Source organism: Triticum aestivum, chromosome 1D (assembly GCF_018294505.1).
Source record: "Triticum aestivum cultivar Chinese Spring chromosome 1D, IWGSC CS RefSeq v2.1, whole genome shotgun sequence".
Taxonomy (NCBI): Eukaryota; Viridiplantae; Streptophyta; class Magnoliopsida; order Poales; family Poaceae; genus Triticum; species Triticum aestivum.
The window spans coordinates 212,420,175-212,440,929 of NC_057796.1; the positions used below are offsets into that span (position 1 = coordinate 212,420,175).

General features: G+C 42.8%; 1 protein-coding gene and 1 long non-coding RNA gene across 3 annotated transcripts; both read left to right on the top strand.

Moving 5' to 3' along the window:
* Nucleotides 1-1,924: 1,924 nt before the first annotated feature.
* Nucleotides 1,925-5,484, top strand: LOC123181053 (uncharacterized). Of its 2 annotated transcripts, none has more exons than XR_006491471.1 (3): nt 1,925-2,309; nt 2,426-2,588; nt 2,881-5,475. It is a non-coding gene; the product is annotated as an uncharacterized lncRNA (long non-coding RNA). The 2 variants fall into 2 exon arrangements; XR_006491472.1 differs by having other exon boundaries at nt 1,927-2,588; nt 2,881-3,904; nt 4,270-5,484.
* Nucleotides 5,485-15,443: 9,959 nt separating this feature from the next.
* On the top strand, nt 15,444-20,485 carry LOC123158514 (uncharacterized). The gene is made up of 4 exons (XM_044576470.1): nt 15,444-15,590; nt 18,708-19,047; nt 19,771-19,804; nt 19,911-20,485. The coding sequence occupies exons 1-4, from the start codon at nt 15,444-15,446 to the stop codon at nt 19,936-19,938; spliced, it is 549 nt and encodes a 182-aa protein (XP_044432405.1). The 3' UTR covers nt 19,939-20,485.
* Nucleotides 20,486-20,755: the final 270 nt, after the last annotated feature.

Below are 20,755 nucleotides of genomic sequence, written 5' to 3' on the forward strand. Positions count from 1 at the left end.
ACGTGTACTAAAGATTAGTTATTTCGCTTTGACTTGGAGTGAGGTGCAGTGGGTTCAGGTTGCTGCTGCTGAATTTTTTGTATGTGATGTTCTAATGATTGTGTATCTGACCAAACGTAGTTGCGCTTTTGACAATGTATTGGCCTTCCTTTGCTGCACCGAAGTTAGTGAATTGTTCACCATGCTTGACTTTGTTCTAAGCAGGGAAATTTGTGGTGATTTGTAATCAAACTTGCAAAGAACATCCTTACTTCTGATTATGTTTGAAGAGGTATGATGGATGGTTGATCTGAGACCTACTGTTTGATGTTTGTTTGCCTTTGCTTTCTAACCAGTGAGGGCTGAAGTGACTGAATCTGGAAGTGCTTTAGCGATTGATGCTCTGTCCCAAGTTAAGCATATTCTACTTCCGGTCACTAACCGCAACCCTTACTTTTCAGTTATAATTCCTTGAGGTACCTTTGTGATGCCTTTATTTGTCCATGTCATTATTGTTCCTGCCATACGGAATTTTGAGTTTGAGTATTTATTTCATATTTGGTCAGCTTTCTTATTAAATGATAGCCCTTTGTGCTCCAGTTGAGTTGATTAAATCTTTTTCAGATCACCACAGTTGATGAAGCAAAAGAATTCTACCCTCTATTTAGCTTGGGGCAAATATTGCCCTTATCTTTTCTAGGCGTACTGTGAAGTACTCTCTCCGTCCTATAATATAAGAACGTTTTTGACACTCTTATATTTTGGGACAGAGGGAGTATTTCTCAAATTTGCGGAGGACAATGGGTCCAAGAGTTGATGGTTGGGAAGTATCTTTGAAAGGAATGATGGGCATAGTGGTACTTTTTGGGCTTGTCATTACTTCCATGTATTGGGGAGTGAACAAGCTTGTGTTGAATGATCCTTCTCTTCCAAAATCTGACCACAAGAAGAAAAAGGTCACTAGAATACTTGAATGTGCTTCCTAGACGCGAGCAGTCTTAGAAGATCGGTGTATATGTACTTATTTCTGACGTCCAAATTTCATCGTACAAAAAGTAATACCCAGTGTAATCTTATTTCTGACGTTTGTAAAAATTAAATTAAAAAATGTTGCATAATGGCACGTGGAGCAGGTTACATTTTATTTTTTGCCCGATGCAACGCACAGGCATTTGTACTAGTAAAAATAAAAACCAGAACAAAACAACAGAAAACCAGAAAAGGCAGTCAAAAACTGGAAGCAAAAACAAAAGAAGAAAAAAAGAAAACTCCGCAAGAAACAAGGAAATAGCGGCGAACAAATCCGTACGTGGGCCGGCCCACAGAGTGACTCGCTTCAGCGAAGCCTTGACTGAGCGAGCACACCCCTGCGCCGAGCTGGGCCGGCCCCCTATTCTCTTCCGTTTTCCGTTTTAGACTGAGCGAGCAGGAGGTTTCGAGGGAGCTCCTAATCAGCGCCTTCAGCGCCGGTTGGGAGAAGTGGCGCCCGCTATAGCGCCAAGTGGGCCGGCCCACGAAGGGGCACCACACAAAATGGTTATGAAAAATGCGCGAAAAATTACAGACCCGTGATGGGATCGAACCCGCGACCTACACTAGGTACAAGTTACTGCCTAACCACTAGGATACATACTTGCAAATGACAAAATCCATCGCTCAATCTTTAACAACTATCGTAGCTGTTCATACATGATTTTCTTAAAAAAAAAAGAAACTTCATATATCTATACTACTATTAAACAAGCAAACATATTTATCGCTAAGTGCACCTAGACTAGACTACACATAACAAAACAGAAGGATTACAGCCTCCCGATCAGATCACGTAATTTTATCTAACCTAACGGTCAAGATTACACTAACCCCACATCTAAAACTGCGTTTAGCAATTTTTTTGGGCGGACGAAAACTCTGCCAATCTCACGTCCGCAAGCGTAGCAACAAGCGATCCCACGACGCGTAATTAGCGCTAACAACCCGTGTGATGAGAGACCAGAGGACATCTGCTCGGAGACCCATGCCCTTGTGCGATGGAGAACTTCGCGATGCATCGGCCGACGGCTGCTCCGGTCGCCGGCCCTACTCCCGAGGGCGCCGTGCGCCGAGAGGTCAAGGGAGTGGCCCATAGATGCCGTCCTCCTCTGCTTGGTGGCCTCCATGGATGCGGGAGACCATGTCGCCAGATCCGTCGCTGGCCGACCGAAGGGTCCCCCGAGGGCGGCCAATGGACGGAGCCTCGCCACCTACCTCCAACAGATGTCCGGCACCCCATTGCTACTGGCACGTCGTCCCAACCAACGTCGCTGTCAGCCTCACGGGATTCAGAGGAGGTGCCTGTTCTGTTTGGGTGTTTTCCCCGTGTGGTACTGGTTGGGATTCAGAGGAGGTGCGGTGGGGGGCATTTTCTCCTATAGGTGAACACTCTGATCCCTTTTTATTGTACCAGGCATGGCGGATTCTGCTCCTGCAGTCGAGTTTTTGCTACCCTTCATTTCCTTTAGCCAGATCAGTGTGGTTCTAAACTTTGTATACACTTTTGGATTTGTGAGAAAAACGAGATGGTGGTTCGATTTCCTCCCGGCCTGTACACCCGCACACACTTTCAGTAGGTGAGTGTCCTTTCCCTTGTACACGTGTGATAATTTGTTATTTGCTGATTAAGATTCAAGAGGCAGTACATTCTTGAATATTGGAGCTTGTGTTAACTGGTCCAGATTAAACCTAAGAAACGCAATTTTCTTTTTGGTTCGGTGTGACAATTTAGTTCTATTATTGATAGCCTGCACATTCATTGAATTATTAAGTTTCAGTTTTGGGTGCATGTCTTCAGTAGAACAATAAACTGATTTCGTGTGCTACGATAAACACTGATTGCTACTTGCTCATGGCGACTATGTGCAGGAAGATGATCCCGGTGTAGGAGGACCCGACGACTGACGTGAAGTCGGGGTGGAAGAAGGGCATGAAGGACACCTTCCTAAAAGGAATGATCTGATTTTTCCGGTATATAATTATGTATTTTAAAAAATTACTGGGGTGTACTTTTTATATTATGACTACAATCTTTGAAATTATATTTATATATACCATTTTATTTGAAAATAAGTTATAAATTAAAATTTCTGAATAGATTGGATGATGTTTCATGTGTTTGAATTGCATTTTAGGTCAAATAAGTCTGCTAGGTTAGAGGAGCTATGACAAAAGTTGTTCAAAAACCGAATGAACTTTTTCTTCGTTCAGTAATGGAGATTTATCATGTATTAGAATGTGTCAACTTCTGCAAGTTTGTGTTCTCCTATCGATAGCTCTATTTCCGTCAGGTATCTCACTCTGTTTGTGGTCTTTTTTTTCGGTTCATGAATACAAAATGAGCGTGAAGAGGTGAAGATACTGGCGTGAAGGAACCATGAGATGAGAACATGCTGAGAACAGTTCTATTGATGAACAATTGACCACTGTAATTATATACTAATGCAGCTGTTGCAAGCTTTCTTTTTTATTTAAAATCTTTATTGTGACAACCTCTAAGATTTTCAGCCATCTCTTTATAGGTACTATAGGGAACTAATTTCGAAGTTACTGGTGTTGTCCCTTTTACTTTTCTGCTCATACATTGTTGCTAATTTGGAGTAAGTACATGAAATCTACTGACTCTGAGGTCTTTATTATGTAGTCCAGTTTCTTCATGCTTGCATTTGTCCATGTTTCTCTTCTATTTCCATCATTGAGAAGTTAAGATGTTGGTTTGGACGATATTCTGATGTTGTTAGTTACAGTAGGATATTCTGATATTTGTTGATCGTTTCCAGGCTAAGGTTCACTAGAAAATATATATTGGAACTACCAGCTATCATGCTAGACGATGATAATGGTTTACTCCTTTTGATGCGAGATGAGCTAATCAGGGTGCTTGATCTACAAGGTTAAGATGCTAGATGATTAAAAAGATTCTTTTGAACATAAAAGTACCCCAGAGTTTCTCTCCTCACAACTAGAACAGACACATTACCAAAAATTTATTCAATTCGATTTCAGTTTGTTAGTGATATTATTGTTTGTACTTTTTTTGCCCGTGATGATTAGCGCCAATTTACGAGTTTTGTATTTAATTTTGTGATATTATTCCCAGTCACCACAAGTTTGGTCTGGCAAATTGACTTTGCTTGTTTTTTGTTCAATCATCTCTTTACCTAATGCAGATTATAGATATATTATGTTTCATCTTCACATCGATTGCCAAGTCGACTGATGCGTATTCTTGTCGGGTCTGGACCAAACTGAATGCAGATGTTAAGGTTGATGATACTACAGCGTCTCGATCATTGCCATTCAAGCATGTTTTTAAAGAGGAAAAAGAATCATGCAAAGCCTAAATATGACATGGTTACGGAGGTGTAATGGTCAGCCATGAGTTCGTGGCTGCAATGCGGTGTTTCCTTACTGCCAGGGGTGCCCATGGTCACAGATAAACTGAAATAACAGTAAGTGACACACTATATGTCTATATACTGTGCTCTCTATTGTGTATGTAAAAACTAAAAAGTGCTATTCAGCTGAATGATAAGATGTGTCTTGTAGAGACGTGCGTGCACGTGCAAGGCTACTAGTTTCGGAAAAAGTTCAGGAACATGCAAAAAACGTTGCCCTATTCAAGAAAAGTTCAGTGATTTTGTAAAAGTTCATCAATTTTAAAAAATAATTCACATAGAATTGAAAAATGTTCATCAAAATTTGAAAAAAGTTCATTGATTTTGAAAACAGTTCATCAGATTTGAAAAAAAGATCATTGATTTTTGAAAATAGTTCATCAAATTTGAAAAAAAGTTCAGCAAATTTTGAAAAAAGATCATCAGATTTGAAAAAAGTTAATTGAATTTTGAAAAAAAGTTCATCGATTTTGAAAACAGTTCATCAGATTCGAAAAAAGTTATCAGATTTGAATAAAAGTTCATCGAATGTGAAAAAAAGTTCACAAATCTGAAAAAAGTTCATCGATTTGAAAAAAGTTCATCGAACTCGGAAGAACAAAAAGGAAAAAACAGAAAACGAAAAAGGAAAACAGAAAAGGGTAAAAAGGAAAAAAAGGTAAAACAGAAAAAGGTAAAAAGGAAAAAGGTAAAACAGAAAAAAATAAAAAGGAAAAAGCTAAAAGAACTTAAAAGTTCATTCTAAACAAATCAGGTGTGTTGGCCTGCTGGTTACACCCGCGGTACTACATGCGCGAGGTCCCTGGTTCGAATCGCGCGAGCGCTTCAGGCTCCGGTTCGCAAGCGGGCGCATATGCGCCAAATAGGAAATCCCAGGTTTCGAACCTGCGAGACATCCTCATGCAAGCTAAGCTACAATAGCCAACTAGACCAATACCACCGATGCGGTTATCTGCAACCTTTTGGTTCCTTTGTTCCCCCCTTTTTTTTTCCTTTTTTTAATTCAACGAAACAAGTTTATCGAATTTCATGCACTTTTTTCAAATCCGACAACTTTTCTACAAAATCGATGATTATTATTTTTAATTCGGTGACCTTTTTCCAAATCTGATGAAGCTTTTTTTAAGTTTGCGTACTTTTTTGAAAGCCGATGAACCTTTTTCAAAATTGATGAACTTTGTTAAAAAAAATTATAAACCATTTAAAAATATTGATGAACTTTTCTTCAAAAGGATGAACCTTTTTTTAATTCGTGAACTATTTTGAAGTTTGTGAACTTTCTTTGAAAATTCGTGAACAGTTTTAGTTCATTATTATTTTTGGATTTTTTACCAAAGGTCAACCGTTGACTGGCCTACGGTGGACCGGATCGCGATCAAAATGAACGAGGTGACGTGCACCGTGATCAAAACAAACAAGGCGTGCAGGACGAGCGTACATGGCGACCTGGGCCGGCCCAGTTCGCGGGGCGCGTGGGCGCCAAGCTGGCGCTGAAGGCACCCTATAGGGGAGGCAATCCCTATTTGACGTGCGCATGCGGCAAACTGGCAATCCCTGTTTTCTTTCTTTTTTCTTTTGTTTCCTTTTTTGCTTTGTGTTTTAGTTTTCGTTTCTTTCCTTTTTATTTTATTTCATTTTCTCACTTTTCGTTCTTATTTTTGTATTTGCTTCAACAAAATGTTTCGAAATCCCAAATTTTGTTCATGTTTTATAGTTTTGTTCACAATTCCAAAATTGGTCAGCGTATATTACAAAAATGTTTAACGTATATTTAAATATTGTTCAGCGTATATCACAAAAATGTTCAATGTATAGTTAAAGTTGTTCAGCGTAGATCATAAAAATGTTCAATGTATATTTTGAATTTGTTCTGTGTATAGCACAAAAAATGTTCAATGTTTATTTAAATATTGTTCAGCATATTTTTTCACAAAATGTTTAATGTGTAGTTAAAATCTGTTCATCATGCATTAAAAAAATGTTCAAAATATAGTTTAGAATATTCAATGGTCGAAATTTCAAAAAACAAAATCTAGCGCCGCATTTAGTTCTTAAATGTTCGCGCGGCCAAGTAATCACGGACGTTCACTAGCGCGAATGGCAAAGAGCAGTTGTTGTCCATCGTCGGTTCTGGAGATCGAGCGTCTTTTTTGTGGGATTTTTAATAGCTAGTCTGTATGAGGCAACGAGTGGGCTGGTCCATTAAGAAACTACGCTGTGCGAAAGCTCGTCTGTTTGACGCACGCAGGCGTTGAACAGGAGCTCCCGGCTTCCGCTGGGGGACTTCCCAAATGGCGCCGTACGCGCCGGCAGCCACCGGAGCGCGCACCCTCCCCCTCCCACCGCGCGCACTCATGGGCCAGCCCATGTGCGGGGCGTGGAGCACCTTGTCTTTTTTGTTTTCATCTTTTTATTTTTTTAAATAATTTGGGATACCAAAAAAAGTTGCTAAATTGTTGAATTGTTCGTGATTTCAAAATTGTTCAGGAAATGATAAAGGCTCACGGATTCAAAAAACTGTTCACAATTTCAAAAATAATGTCGGCTATTCATTTTTTTAACAATTTAAAAAGTGTTCATGAATTTCTAGGAAAATATTCACAATATTAAAGAATGTTAGAGAATTTTGAAACATGGTCACTAAATTCAGAAAATTTCAAAAAAAATCAGGTTTTCCAGAAAATATACATAATTTCTAGGAATTGTCAGCAGCTGGCCCAAGGTGACCTACTGGGAAATGAAAAAACAATTGGTTCAATCGAGTACTTATATTGTTATGTTTACCTGGAATGCCATAAGCCTGCTCTTAAGGAACAACTCAAATCACTGCTGACGCGGGACTTGCTTTCGCACGGGGAGTTGGATAAATTACCCTCTTGTGGGTATGGCGATAGATAGCAATAGCAACGGATTGATTATGGTTGTGAATATGAAAAAATTTCATGATTCAGAAAAATGTTCACGAATTAAAAAAATGTCTAGGTTTTCAAAAAAAAAATGTTCATGATTTCCAGAAATGTTCATGATTTTGAAAAGATGTTCACTTTTTCCAAACTGTTCACGAATTTCCCATGACATTTCCACAATTCAAAAAGAAATATTCGCGGATTTGTAAAAAAATGTTCGGCAGTTTAAAAAATGTACACAATTTGAGAAAAAATGTTCGCAAATTTGGAACATGGCCAAAAAAGAAGAAATAGGAAAGTTGGAAAAAAGAAAAACAGAACATTAAAAGATTTTCGCTAATTAAAAAAGAATAAAATAGAAAATAGAAAAAGGAAAAGAAAGAAATCTTCATCAAATTCAGAAAATTTCAAAAAAAGTTCACATTTTCCAGAAAATATACATAATTTCTAGGAATCTTCGTGAATATGAAAAATGTTAATGATTCAGAAAAATGGTCATGAATTTAAAAAATGTCTAGGATTAAGAAAAAATGTTCATGATTTTGAAAAGTTGCTCACTTTTTCCAAAAATGTTCACGAGTTTCTAAAAATTGTTCATCAATTCAAAAAAAATCGGCAATTTGGAAAATGTTCCACTTTTGAAAAATGTTGATAATTTGAGAAAAAAATGTTTGTAAATTTGAAAACTGGCCGAAAAAGAAGAAATAGGAAAGGAGGAAAAGAAGAAGAACAGAACATTAAAAGATTTTCGCAAAATAAAAAAGAATAAAAAGAAAACAGAAATGCAGAAAAAGGGAAGAAAAAAGAAAAGGAAAAAAAGAAAGAAAACCAGAAAAACCCGGTTCAGCGAAGGTGATAGAACCTTCCCAAAACCAGTTGGGGGTGAAACCCCGAAATGGGCCGGCTCATTGAAACAGCAATGCGGATACGTCGCTTCGCAGCGACCTACGCGCTATATAGGAGCTGCGTTCCGCTGGTTGCAGTTTTTTTGAGACAACATCGCGAAACTTTATTAATTCGTCACAATATTTACATGGACGGATGGTAAATTCCCGGGGTGTCCTAACCAAACATGGCGGCCACCACCGAGAGATAAAGCATGCTTCGCTATGTTATGAGCTTCATAATTAGAGTTCCTAAACTCATGACTAAAATTGCAAAACTCAAAAGCTAAAGAGTGATCTAGTATTTCATGTACAATTGCACCATAGCTTGCCAAATTATCCTTCTGTAAACTTTGAACCACCAGTTTGCAATCCGACGCAACTTGAATTCGTCTGAGGTATAGATCATCTGCCAATGCAAGAGATTCTCTGATAGCTAGGGCTTCAAGAGTCGGAGGGTCCACAATGTTTGGAAAGCAAAGGGACGAGGCTCCCAAGAAAGATCCGTCTTGATCCCTGCAAATCACGCCAATTGATCCATAGCCTTGCCTGGAAACAGCTGCATCAACATTAATTTTGGCGTTGCCAGTCGTCGGTGCCATCCATCTCGTAGGTCTCAATACTATAGGTGCAGACTGCATTGTTGTTTTTGCGCTAATGATCCGCAGCTCGCCCAAATAGCTCGATATGAAGTTGTTAACGGAGTGAGGAGATTGAAAAATATCCTTGTAAATGGCTTTCCTCCTTACTCTCCAAAGTGTCCATAAGGTAACCACTAGGCGATCAAACACATCCTGGTTTAATGTTTCATGCAAAGCAAACAGCCACTCCTTTGGGGTATCCTCTGCTCGATCAAGCATATGTTCCACCAGTTCATCGGGTGCCAAGGCCCAAACACTCGCCGCCATCGGGCATGAAATTAGCGCGTGCTTCCAAGTATCAACTGATCTGCAGAACAAGCATGTATCCTTTGTCGCCATGTGGTGGTGTTTCAGAACCGTTCCCGTCAGCATAGATTGTCGGGCTAACCTCCACACAAACATTTTGAGCTCTGAGGGAACTTTAAGATGCCATATCATAGCCCACTTGCTAGTTTTGCTGTGTTCATAAGATGTTCCCCCCTCCTCGTTCAGCCATGCCTCTCTACTATGCTTCGTGCGAAGTATCATGCGATAAGCCGATCTCACAGAGAAACCTCCTTGGGTTTCCTCATGACATGCCCAAAAGTCAGCTACTCTTCGCGTACACAGCCGGATTTTGAGAATAGCTTTTGCGTCAAAGTGAGTGAATACTGCCCGAACCAGGCCCTCGTTCCAGCTCGCTGATGAAACTTCAATGAGTTCTGCCACTCTGTCAGGAGGGTTCGGTAGAAGAGAGGTGATCGGGCGTTTGAAGCTATCCCTTGGGATCCAGTTGTGATGCCATATACTCGTGGTTTCTCCATCTGTAATTCTGCGTATGAGCCCTTGAGCCAAGATGTCACCACCGTCCAAGATTGCCCGCCATATTTGGGACGGATGAGCTCCCAATTCGGCCTGCAGCAAGGAACGGTCCCCTGGTTGCAGTTAATTCTGTAAACCGGCGCACACCCCGCCTTGGCTCTGGGTTGGCCCATTTATGTTTTTGTTTTCTGTTTGAAATTTTCAAAAAGATGAAGTTGGAGTCCAGGCGATTGATTGCTGATTTTAATAATATATATATAAACATTGTCCAAATTTGATGGATTTTTTTCAAAAATCAAAGGTTTTTTTTATGATAAGGTGATCTTTTTTTTAAAATCAATGAACTTTTCAAATAAGACAAACTTTTTTTTCAAATTCAATGAACTTTTTCTGAATTTGATAAACTATTTTTCAAATTTGATGAAAAAATCAAAATCAATGAACTTTCCTTTAGAATTGATGTTTTTTTTCAAATTTGATGAACTTTTTTCAAATTCAATGCTTTTTAAAAAAATTTCATGAACTTTTTTATAATTTGTGATGTTTTTTAAAATCTGTAAACATTCAAATTTTGTTCACATTTATTTTAGAAAAGAAATCACGTTTTTCTAAAGCACGACCACAGTTTTGTTCCTAAATTATTCACGCTACACTATTTCACTAAGGCCTAGTAGCTAGCCAACCACGGACTGGTTTTTACGGAATCGATGGCTGGTTTTGATTGGATGGAATTAAAGTGAGGGGTCCACCCCCACTGAAAATCAAAGGGAGAGAAGATTAGTATGAAAACAGTCCTAAAACTCTGTAAAACTAGATGATTCTCCGCGCGTTGCTGCGTAACATTTTATAAAAATCAATTGAGTAGCAGTCTACATAGAGGTTACATGAAAGAATAATATCACATATGTCCCTCAGACCCTCACCAAGTGCCAGGCAACCGGTAGCATGCTTAAAACGACTTATGCTCCTATATGTAGGAGAAACAAAGTGAACATAGCCAATCAATTCATCCATGATTATACGGTGAAAAAATGATATATTTGCTCGCTTGAATTATAAAGCTAAACAATGGATGAAACAAAATGTACATGTATGTAGTCAAATGATTGAACAACGAAGGCACACATGACTGTTTTATGCGTGTATGGGTGCCAGCAGCCCCATTTGAGCTACCCGCAGGGAATTGTCCCGTCGGATACTTGTCTATTAATGGGACCAGCAACAATACTATGCAGCAAGAACCACCGGATCATCTTAGATCCTTGCCATCAAAGGAAAATCGCCCAGCACTTGGAACAGGTGGGCTCTGACCAAATCTGAAAATAAGTTTGCCATCCAGGACATATATGGTATCACAATTGTCGACTATAATATGTAACAAATAGAAGCCATCAGAATCACATTCCCATGCTCTCTAAATAAGTACGCATACTAACAGAAGGTGCATATGAGAAATCAGTGCAAAAATAAGCTTGTGCTCTCTAAATAATTATGGAGACTAATAGAATGTGCATCTGATAACTCTAGCAAAAATAAAATTCAGATATGGGAGCTTCTGTGCCAATGCGAGCAGCAAGACTCTTACGCATCATCGGGAAACTACTTTTGCCAGGCCGGACGTCTAGCTTCTTTGCAGCAGGAGCGGAACCTAGCAAAAAAGAGGAGATTAATTCGCAAAAAAGGGAAAAAATAAAGAAGCCGATGTGTATCCTGCAGATAACTAATTTGGCAGCATATGTATAGTGCAGAGAAATAAACACAAATAATGTATGGATAGTGCACAAACTGATGATTTTCTTCTTCTAAACAACAAGCATTTCTACCTATTTATTATTTATAGGCATAAGACGTTAAGTTTATTTTTAATTTATTCAAAGAACAGAGGTTGATTAGGACAATTTGATTGTCATGCTTGGACTCGAGGAGCATATGAAAATAAACCTAAATTCAAACGCAAAGAGGTGCTTGTCGAATCAAATTTTAGGTGCGTAGCTAATCATATTCTGAATATTTTGCTTTTTGAATAACAGTGATAATTCTTACTACCAATTGCATATACCAATAATTTTGTAGCGCAGGTTGAGAGTGAATGACATGGTTATGACCCTGCATCACGTGTTGAGATGTCAGTCAAGACTCAAGACTCAGGAGTCATGTTCTCAAGCATTTTTTACTAAAGCTGAAAAATATAGAGGTACTAATTCTAGGTATGGGAGAGTCATGTTCTTCAGCAAGGCTATATTTTTACTTCCGAACGTTTCCATTCGTTAGGATCTATCCTCCCAATATTGTTCAAGTCTGCCTCCTTGAATGTCTGTTGGAATGTAATTTTAGCATAAACATATGGATAGCTTTAATGCTTCTTGCGCAGCAACATTTGATCTGGATGTGTACCTGATCCACAATCCGTTTAACAGCATTATCAGAAAGATGTAGGCCTGATTCATTCAAGATTGACATACCCGGACTATCAAACTGTAAAGGTAGTGTGGGTGCTATACTTAGCGGATATAATGGGTTTTGTGTTATTGTTTTAGTAAACCAAAGAGTAGTACTGACAGAGCTGAAGGATAAGCATCTAAATCGACAAATTGCAGTGTATGGCGGCATGCTCAAAACATCGTGAAGTAGTCTATTAAGTTGTCAGGATTATGTGCAGAATAATTCAGTAAATAAAAGATACATACCTCTTCATATTCATCGATGCTACTTGTGCCTCGTAGAACCCATGGTCTGAATGCAACTGTGAGAAGGAATACTTGCAGTGTCACACTGAAAAAACAGAGGTAGAATTATGTGCAGAATAATTCAGTAAATAAAAGATACATACCTCTTCATATTCGAGGCTGCTACTTGCACCTCGCAGAACCCATCTTCTGAACTCTGAATGCAACTGCGAGAAGTTACACATGCAGTCACACACTGAAAAAAACAAAGATATGAATCAAAGAAAGAAGGTGAGGAAGAAATAGCCTGAACTGAAGGCGTCCTTCCTGATCTCCAACGGTGCATCTCGGAGGTCATGGTCGGCGGCGGCAGACAACATTCTTCCTCCACGGCTTTCCCAAGAGGCGGACGACATCTAGTGTTGGCAGAGACCCCTTCCTCTCCTTCAAAGGGCTGCAGTTTGGCAACCGGCGTTGACGTCCTGCCTAGGAGGCACACCGCGTTGAATAACAGGAAGATCACATCGGCAACAACATCAGTCCGTCTCCTCGTCTGCTTGTGCAGCCATGGTCGTTGACGGTCGGCAGCCGATTTGGCGTGGATTGGCGAGCACGGGAGATAGGCGAGCCAAGAAGATGGAACAGCGGAAGCAGAATTTGTTCGGAAAGGGAGTGGAAGGGGAAGCGGAAGGGGTAACCCTAATGTCGTAGTTTTTTTTTAGCAAAAAAGCTAAGCTTTATTCATTAGTTGGTATTGCTACCGGTATTACAGAAATGTCATGTGGTAGCCCTAGCCAAGTATGTCGGCCATGAACCAACTTTACAGCATGTCTAGCTAATTTGTGAGGCTCAAAATTTGAGACTCTTGATTCAAACTTAAAACAGCATGAACTAAACAAAGATTGCCACGAAGTTATCTCCTTCACCACTCCATCATAGTTTCCACCTGATTTTTCCTTGATGTGCTTCACTACTTCTTGACAGTCCGACGCGATCACCATATTCTGTAGCCCCAAATCTTCAGCCAGAGATAAACCTTCTCTGCATGCAATAGCCTCTAGAGTAGACGGCTCTATCAGACCTCGAACGCCGAACGCCGAAGATCCAAGATAGTTTCCGTTATTGTTCCTGCACACAGCCGCGACTGCTCCAACTCCTCGAGAAACCGCGGCGTCCACATTGATCTTGGCGCAGCCCGGCGTAGCCGGAATCCATCTTCTCGGTACTGCAGTCTTTTGTCTGATCACATGGTCCTGAACTTTGTTCTTCTCCTGTTCAAGCTCTGAGATGAAATGTGTGATGAACATATATGTGGACAGAGGGCTTTGATTTATTCCTTCATGTATTAGCTTCCGTCGCGCCCACCAAATGGCCCAAAGGGTGTCTGCTACTGTGATGAACTTTTCATGTGGAAGTTGCTCGATCATGGCCCTAATGTCGTAGTTAATTAGAGGAAGGGCTTGCAAACGCCCCGGGGGGTGGGCTGGCCCGGCTCTGGGCTGGAGGTGGGTGGGATCCGATCCTGCGTAAGGATGGCAATGAGTCGGGTTTGGATCGGGTTGAACAATATCATATCCATATCCATATCCATGAAGACAGTCTTTGCCCACCCATGAAAAAATCCACGGGTGAAAATTTGTGTCTATGTCCAAACCCGATGGATATTCATACCCACTGGATATCCATTGGGTCCTCTCTAGACATATAAATAAGACATAACACAATGTTAACATAAGCTCTTCCATTCTTCACTTAAGGGCATGCTAGGCTTCACTTATGGTAAATCAACCTCCACTAACAACATAAGATCATTTAGTATTTTTCTAACAGATGAAAATGACGAGTCAGTTAACAAGGAGATAAAAATAAGGAAAGGGCGTTGGGGTATGTTACAGAGGGTATTGAATGTCAACTAATAAAAGTTATGACGGGGATTGTGTAATTTCTTTTGCATGTTTTGGATAACAAAGTGTAAAATTGCACTGCGACATGTAACTGTGGGGTAGGGATAGTCGATTTTTGCCCATTAAGTCATACTATCGGGTCGGATTTAGATATACCCACGGGTACAAGATTATATCCATGCCCTACCCACGAGCAATTGGGTCGGGTTTGGGCGCTGCCCATAGACAGAAAGGCATATCCAAACCCTATCCATTCGGGCCGGATATCCATGGATATCCATGTCCATGGATAAAATTGTCATCCTTATCCTGCGGGAGGGCGTGCGGGACGCGGGATGAGCGGCTGCGGGCGAGGGAAAAAGCAGGTTTTTTTAAAATGATTGGGTGCTTTTGGAAACTGAACAATGAGGTGGCACATCGTTGACGTGGATTTGTGTGCATGTTGTGAGAATAGGGAGTAGTGAGGAGCAATTTCTTAAGAATGGTAGAATTTTCGCACTGAAATGCGCCAGCTCACTAGCGTGTTACAGTGAGTGCGAGTCCAATGCATCCTATTTGACGCGTACATGGCGCTTCATCAACAGGTACCTGGGAGACTTGGAGATCGCCAATACATGCAAACCCAGCTCCCTAGCATTCGAACATTGTAATAGAGAGGCAAATAAAGTAGCTCATGAACTTGCTAGACTAACTAGATTTTCTTCGACTTCGGATTGGTTTGAGGAGCCTCTAAATAAAATTGTTATGATCGTCACAAATGATGTACTGGTTATTTCTAATGAATAAAGGTTTGATTTATTTCAAAAAAACCCAACTCCCTAGCATGTCCAAATGTCCAACGTACGGCTCGTAAATGGATTCCTCCGGAAGCGATGGTGCAAAGTTTAGTTGATGGTGGCTTAGAGCATCTCCACTCGTGTCCCCAATAGGCCCCCAGGGTGACTTTTTTTGCGTCAGCCCCGAAAAAACCTCACTCGCGTCCCTAGGACGCCGAAATCCGCCGGCTCGTCCCATATTTTGGCCCGGCGATCCCAGGCCGAACCCAACGCGCTGGGGGGTGCTTGGGGGCTCCAGGGAAAGGGAAAACGCGCCTAGGCCACCACTGTCAGGCGGAAAAGAGAGGGTTCATTGCGGCAGCCTCCACTCCGTTCCTGGGCGATCTTTCCGGTGCTCCGGCCACGCAGGGCAAGGTTTCCCGCCCGCCAGGTGTTCGGAGATTTGTCTGCTCAGCGATGGACTCGGACTACGAGGAGGCGTTCCCGACGCTGCTGGAGGAGGAAGCCGATGCCGACGCCCAGGACGAAGGGCATATCATGGTCCTCGCCGCTCTGGGCGGCCTGTTCGCGAGCAATGCAAAGCCGCGGCGAGGTGGCTCAGCGGTGGGCTGGCTGAATGCAAAGTAGAGGCATCGACTGGAAGGCTATTGCTTGCTCTACGTCGACTACTTCGCCGACGCTCCATTGCACGGCGAGAAAGTATTTCGGTGCCGTTATCAGATGAGCCGAAAGCTCTTCCTTAGGAGGCTCGCAGGAAGGATGTCGAGCGGGCATTTGGCGTGCTCCAATCTCGATTTGCTCTTGTCCGGTACCCCGTCCAGACCTGGTCGAAAGATCAAATGTGGGAGGCATGACTTGTTTGTTGGAAATATGCCCTAGAGGCAATAATAAATGGTTATTATTATATTTCTTTGTTCATGGTAATTGTCTATTATTCATGCTATAACTGTATTGACCGGAAATCGTAATACATGTGTGAATACATAGACCACAACATGTCCCTAGTAAGCCTCTAGTTGACTAGCTCGTTGATCAACAGATAGTCATGGTTTCCTGACTATGGACATCGGATGTCATTGATAACGGGATCACATCATTAGGAGAATGATGTGATGGACAAGACCCAATCCTAAGCATAGCATAAAAGATCGTGTAGTTTCGTTTGCTAGAGCTTTTCCAATGTCAAGTGTCTTTTCCTTAGACCATGAGATCGTGTAACTCCCGGATACCGTAGGAGTGCTTTGGGTGTGCCAAACGTCACAACGTAACTGGGTGACTATAAAGGTGCACTACGGGTATCTCCGAAAGTGTCTGTTGGGTTGGTACGGATCGAGACTGGGATTTGTCACTCCGTGTGACGGAGAGGTATCTCTGGGCCCACTCGGTAATGCATCATCATAATGAGCTCAATGTGACTAAGGCGTTAGTCACGGGATCATGCATTGCGGTACGAGTAAAGAGACTTGCCGGTAACGAGATTGAACAAGGTATTGGGATACCGACGATCGAATCTCGGGCAAGTAACATATCGATTGACAAAGGGAATTGTATACGAGATTGATTGAATCCTCGACACCGTGGTTCATCCGATGAGATCATCGTGGAACATGTGGGAGCCAACATGGGTATCCAGATTCCGCTGTTGGTTATTGACCGGAGAGGCGTCTCGGTCATGTCTGCATGTCTCCCGAACCCGTAGGGTCTACACACTTAAGGTTCGGTGACGCTAGGGTTGTAGAGATATATGTATGCGGAAACCCGAAAGTTGTTCGGAGTCCCGGATGAGATCCCGGACGTCACGAGAGGTTCCGGAATGGTCCGGATGTGAAGAATTATATATAGGAAGTCAAGTTTCGGCCACCGGGAAAGTTTCGGGGGTTACCGGTATTGTACCGGGACCACCGGAAGGGTCCCGGGGGTCCACCGGGTGGGGCCACCTATCCCGGAGGGCCCCGTGGGCTGAAGTGGGAAGGGAACCAGCCCCTAGTGGGCTGGGCGCCCCCCATGGGCCTCCCCCCATGCGCCTAGGGTTGGGAACCCTAGGGTGGGGGGGCTTCCCACTTGCCTTGGGGGGCAAGGCACCCCTTTCCCCCCCTTGGCCGCCGCCCCCCACCCTAGATGGGATCTGGCCGGCGCCCCCTCCCCTCCCAGGGGGCCTATATAAAGGGGGGGGAGGGAGGGCAGCAACCTACAGCCTTGGGCGCCTCCCTCCTCCCCTGCTACACCTCTCTCTCTCTCTCTCGTAAAAGCTCGGCGAAGCCCTGCCGGCATCCCGCTACATCCACCACCACGCCGTCGTGCTGCTGGATCTCCATCAACCTCTCCTTCCCCCTTGCCGGATCAAGAAGGAGGAGACGTTGCTGCACCGTACGTGTGTTGAACGCGGAGGTGCCGTCCGTTCGGCACTCGGTCATCGGTGATTTGGATCACGGCGAGTACGACTCCGTCATCCACGTTCATTGGAACGCTTCCGCTCGCGATCTACAAGGGTATGTAGATGCACTCCTTTCCCCTCGTTGCTAGTATACTCCATAGATGCATCTTGGTGAGCGTAGGAAAATTTTAAAATTATGCTACGATTCCCAACATTGTTGTGTCATCTTGCACAACATGATCATTGAGAGCGAGCAGGAAAAGCCAGTGTTTGACACTGAACCATATTACAGGCAGGGTCCTCTTGCACAAGTTGATCACCAGCTACTGGCAATCTGGACTGCCTTCCTCAATATGCTTCAGGAGATCCGAGACCCACAGGTGCATCAACAACTGCAGCACGATCTGGTGGAGCACCTATAGAGGCTCAAGGGCAACGCCTAGCTCGACGTGTGATGAAATATGAGTTTTTATTTGTTGAACTATTTGATTTGTATTGATTTTCTGTGATAAACTATGTGATAAAAATTGCTTCTATTGAATTTGAGCCGAAGCACGCCAAATATGGACCGAAATTGGTCCAATTTGCGCTGAAAGTGGGCCAATTTACGTCGAAAATGGGCCAAAAGTGGGTCAATTTCCGTCGAAAGTGGGTCGAAATCGACGCCTGGGGGCGACCTGGGGGGAGGGGGGCTGGGAACCCGAGGCTCCCCACGCCGTTTTTTCCGTCATCGCGTCTTCATGCGGCGCTATTTCAAGCCCCTAGGGGCCGAACGAGTGGAGATGCTCTTATGTCGTCAAGAAAACCGAGGTGCTGCAGCAGTTGTTTACATAAACAAAAATGGTCTATTTCTCGGTGCTTCTGCAGTAGTTTTTGAAGTCCTTGTAGATCCGGCATCCCTAGAGGCCCATGAACCTTTAGCTTTAGCATCAGATCTTATCATCTTAATGTCCACCGGCTGCATGTTGCATCAGACTGCTTGAAGGTGGTGACAAATATGAAAAATGGGGCAGCTTCTATTTATGCCTCGGTGTTGGGTGAGATAGACCACGGGCGTAGAGATTTCCTTGATGTAATATTTTGTTATGAACCTAGAGACTGTAACCATGAAACTCATTTTTTAGTTAAGTCCGGCGTTTCTCTACCATGGGCTGCCATTTGTGGCTAGGATCACATCATTTGTATCCCAAACATTGAGTTTTAATAAGGGAAACCCTTTGTATCAGTAGTCTGATAACAAACATCCGTCAGACTGGCCGTGGTCCGTTGATTTTATTTGCTCACACGGCCTATATTTGTATGGTTCCCATCATTAACGCTGGAATTTAACCTCAAATTAATGCTAGAATTTAGCCTTTCCGAGTAAATCTAGACTGCTAGGCCCACCCACCCCACCCAGTCTCGCATCTCCCGGGCGAGTCGATCCAGCCCCGAGCTCGCTGCGGTCGCTGCTCACGACGACGGCTACCTCCGCCACGACCTGCTCCGCGCCACAGCTCCGTGACGGCTACCTCTTCCACGACCAGCTCCGCACCAAGGCTACAGCTGCTCCACGTCGCCGGTGCTGCGTCCCGCTCCCGTCTACTTCGCCGGAACACTGCTCTCACCAACCCCCGTCGCCGGCCCGCAACAGCGCCGTTTCAGAACCGCAAAGAAGTTGCACGCGCATCCTAGCCATCACCCCTGGTAAGTACTCAGCCGAACTATGTTTGATTCATCTCATGTTTGATTCCTTTTTAATCAGTTGATTTGATTTGTTACTGTGGATGCAATGCTGGCTATGATAAATTTTGTTGAGTGAATCTGTTATATCCAATTTATAGTGGACCACTATTTAATCTAGCAATTTTGGTAAATTTCTTATGAAGAATTGCAGATCAGAGTAATACTATGATTCACAATCTGGATGATAATATTAGTTTTTGACAAGATTTCAATTTTTAATGTTTCCATCCAAGTTTAGATATGTTCCCAACTTGTACGTTCGTGCTTCTCAGTTCTGTTGCATCTAAATTTCTATACAGGTGCTTCTGGAGTCTTTATATTTTGCTTCCAAATGCCAAAAAACCAAATCAATCTATATGTTTATGAGTCAAAACTCAAAACAGACATCCCCTTGGTGGCCAAATATTTTTAGTTTTGCTTTAATTCTATGCTTCAATTTGAAGTTTTGAACCCATGTGTATAGTATATCTTCTATATATCTTGTATATAGCATATTTTCATCTAACCAGCAACTCGAACTTCAAGTATGACACTCATTTGCTGCTACTAAATTCTTCATTTTTCTGCTTCTCCTACTTATAACCGTAGAAAAAATTCATGCACCCGGATAGTACCACATCTTTGTCTTCGTTGTAGGTGCTTTGCTTCTATACATCCAGCTCACAATCATTGTCTTCGTTGTAGGTGCTTTCCTTCCACGGTTCAACCTTTTTGGAATGTAGGTGATCAAACCATCTGTCAGTTCTACTCGGCGCCGCCCTTGATAACACGGTGGCCATAGTGCTGAATATTAGTTGGGCTAATGGCCCACTTAACAATTTCAGGAAAATCCCTAAGGGCCCATGCTGTTAAGGGAGTGGTGGGAAATTTAGTTCCACATGGCTAGTTGAGAGAGATGTACACCAACTTATAAGGTGAGCTCTTCTCCCACTAGTATGAGTTGGTGTGAAGGAAGGAGAGGTGTTCCACACGCGCTCCTCCTCCGCCGCCCGCCTCGTCACGACGCGCGCCCGTGCCGCGGGTTGCTAGCTCAGCCAAAGATACAACGCTTCACACCTCCACTGCTCCTTGGTCGTTCCTTTCACTACTGTTGCCCTCGGTGATCCCATCCCGTCTACCGCGTACACGGCTGACGGGAGAGCAGGCCTCCGAAACCCCGCTTCTCCTGATCCTGTACGGGAGAGAGGCGATTAGGTTTTTGGGAGCGACTGCTCGCCTCATTTGTGATACTTTCATGTGTGCAGTACTAGTGGTTTGCGTAGATGTTTCTACTATCTGCCTAGTACGTGCGTACATTATCAAAATTCAGTATGTCATTAGCACTGCCTATGTCATGTTCATGATTTATTATTGGATTAAGTTAATCGAACAATTGCTTAATTTCTCATCAATCCAAAAATCTAATATGTGTAGGCAATTTTCGATCCATGGTTTTGCTGCTACACTGAAACCAGCCCCATTTACGTGGACGTACTTTAAGCGTTGGCAGACTAAAACCGTCTTATGGCTCACGGCGATGAACGTGTTCTGGGTCGCCGGTGTTACTCCCACGGGAACGATCGCTCTTGAACAGGAGAAGGCGTTCAGGGAGGCCACCGTCGTCTTTGTTGGATGCGTTCTGAGCGTGATCGGAGATAAGCTGGTTGATGCATACTTACATATGCGGGTT

Bases quoted from the DNA above. Each gene is read 5' to 3' on its own strand.
- LOC123158514 (XM_044576470.1), top strand. From the start codon at position 15,444: ATGGACTCGGACTACGAGGAGGCGTTCCCGACGCTGCTGGAGGAGGAA. The intron at 15,591-18,707 runs GTGGGCTGGCTG...AATTAATGCTAG, and splicing joins CGCGGCGAGGTGGCTCAGCG to AATTTAGCCTTTCCGAGTAA. The intron at 19,048-19,770 runs GTAAGTACTCAG...TCTTCGTTGTAG, and splicing joins CATCCTAGCCATCACCCCTG to GTGCTTTCCTTCCACGGTTC.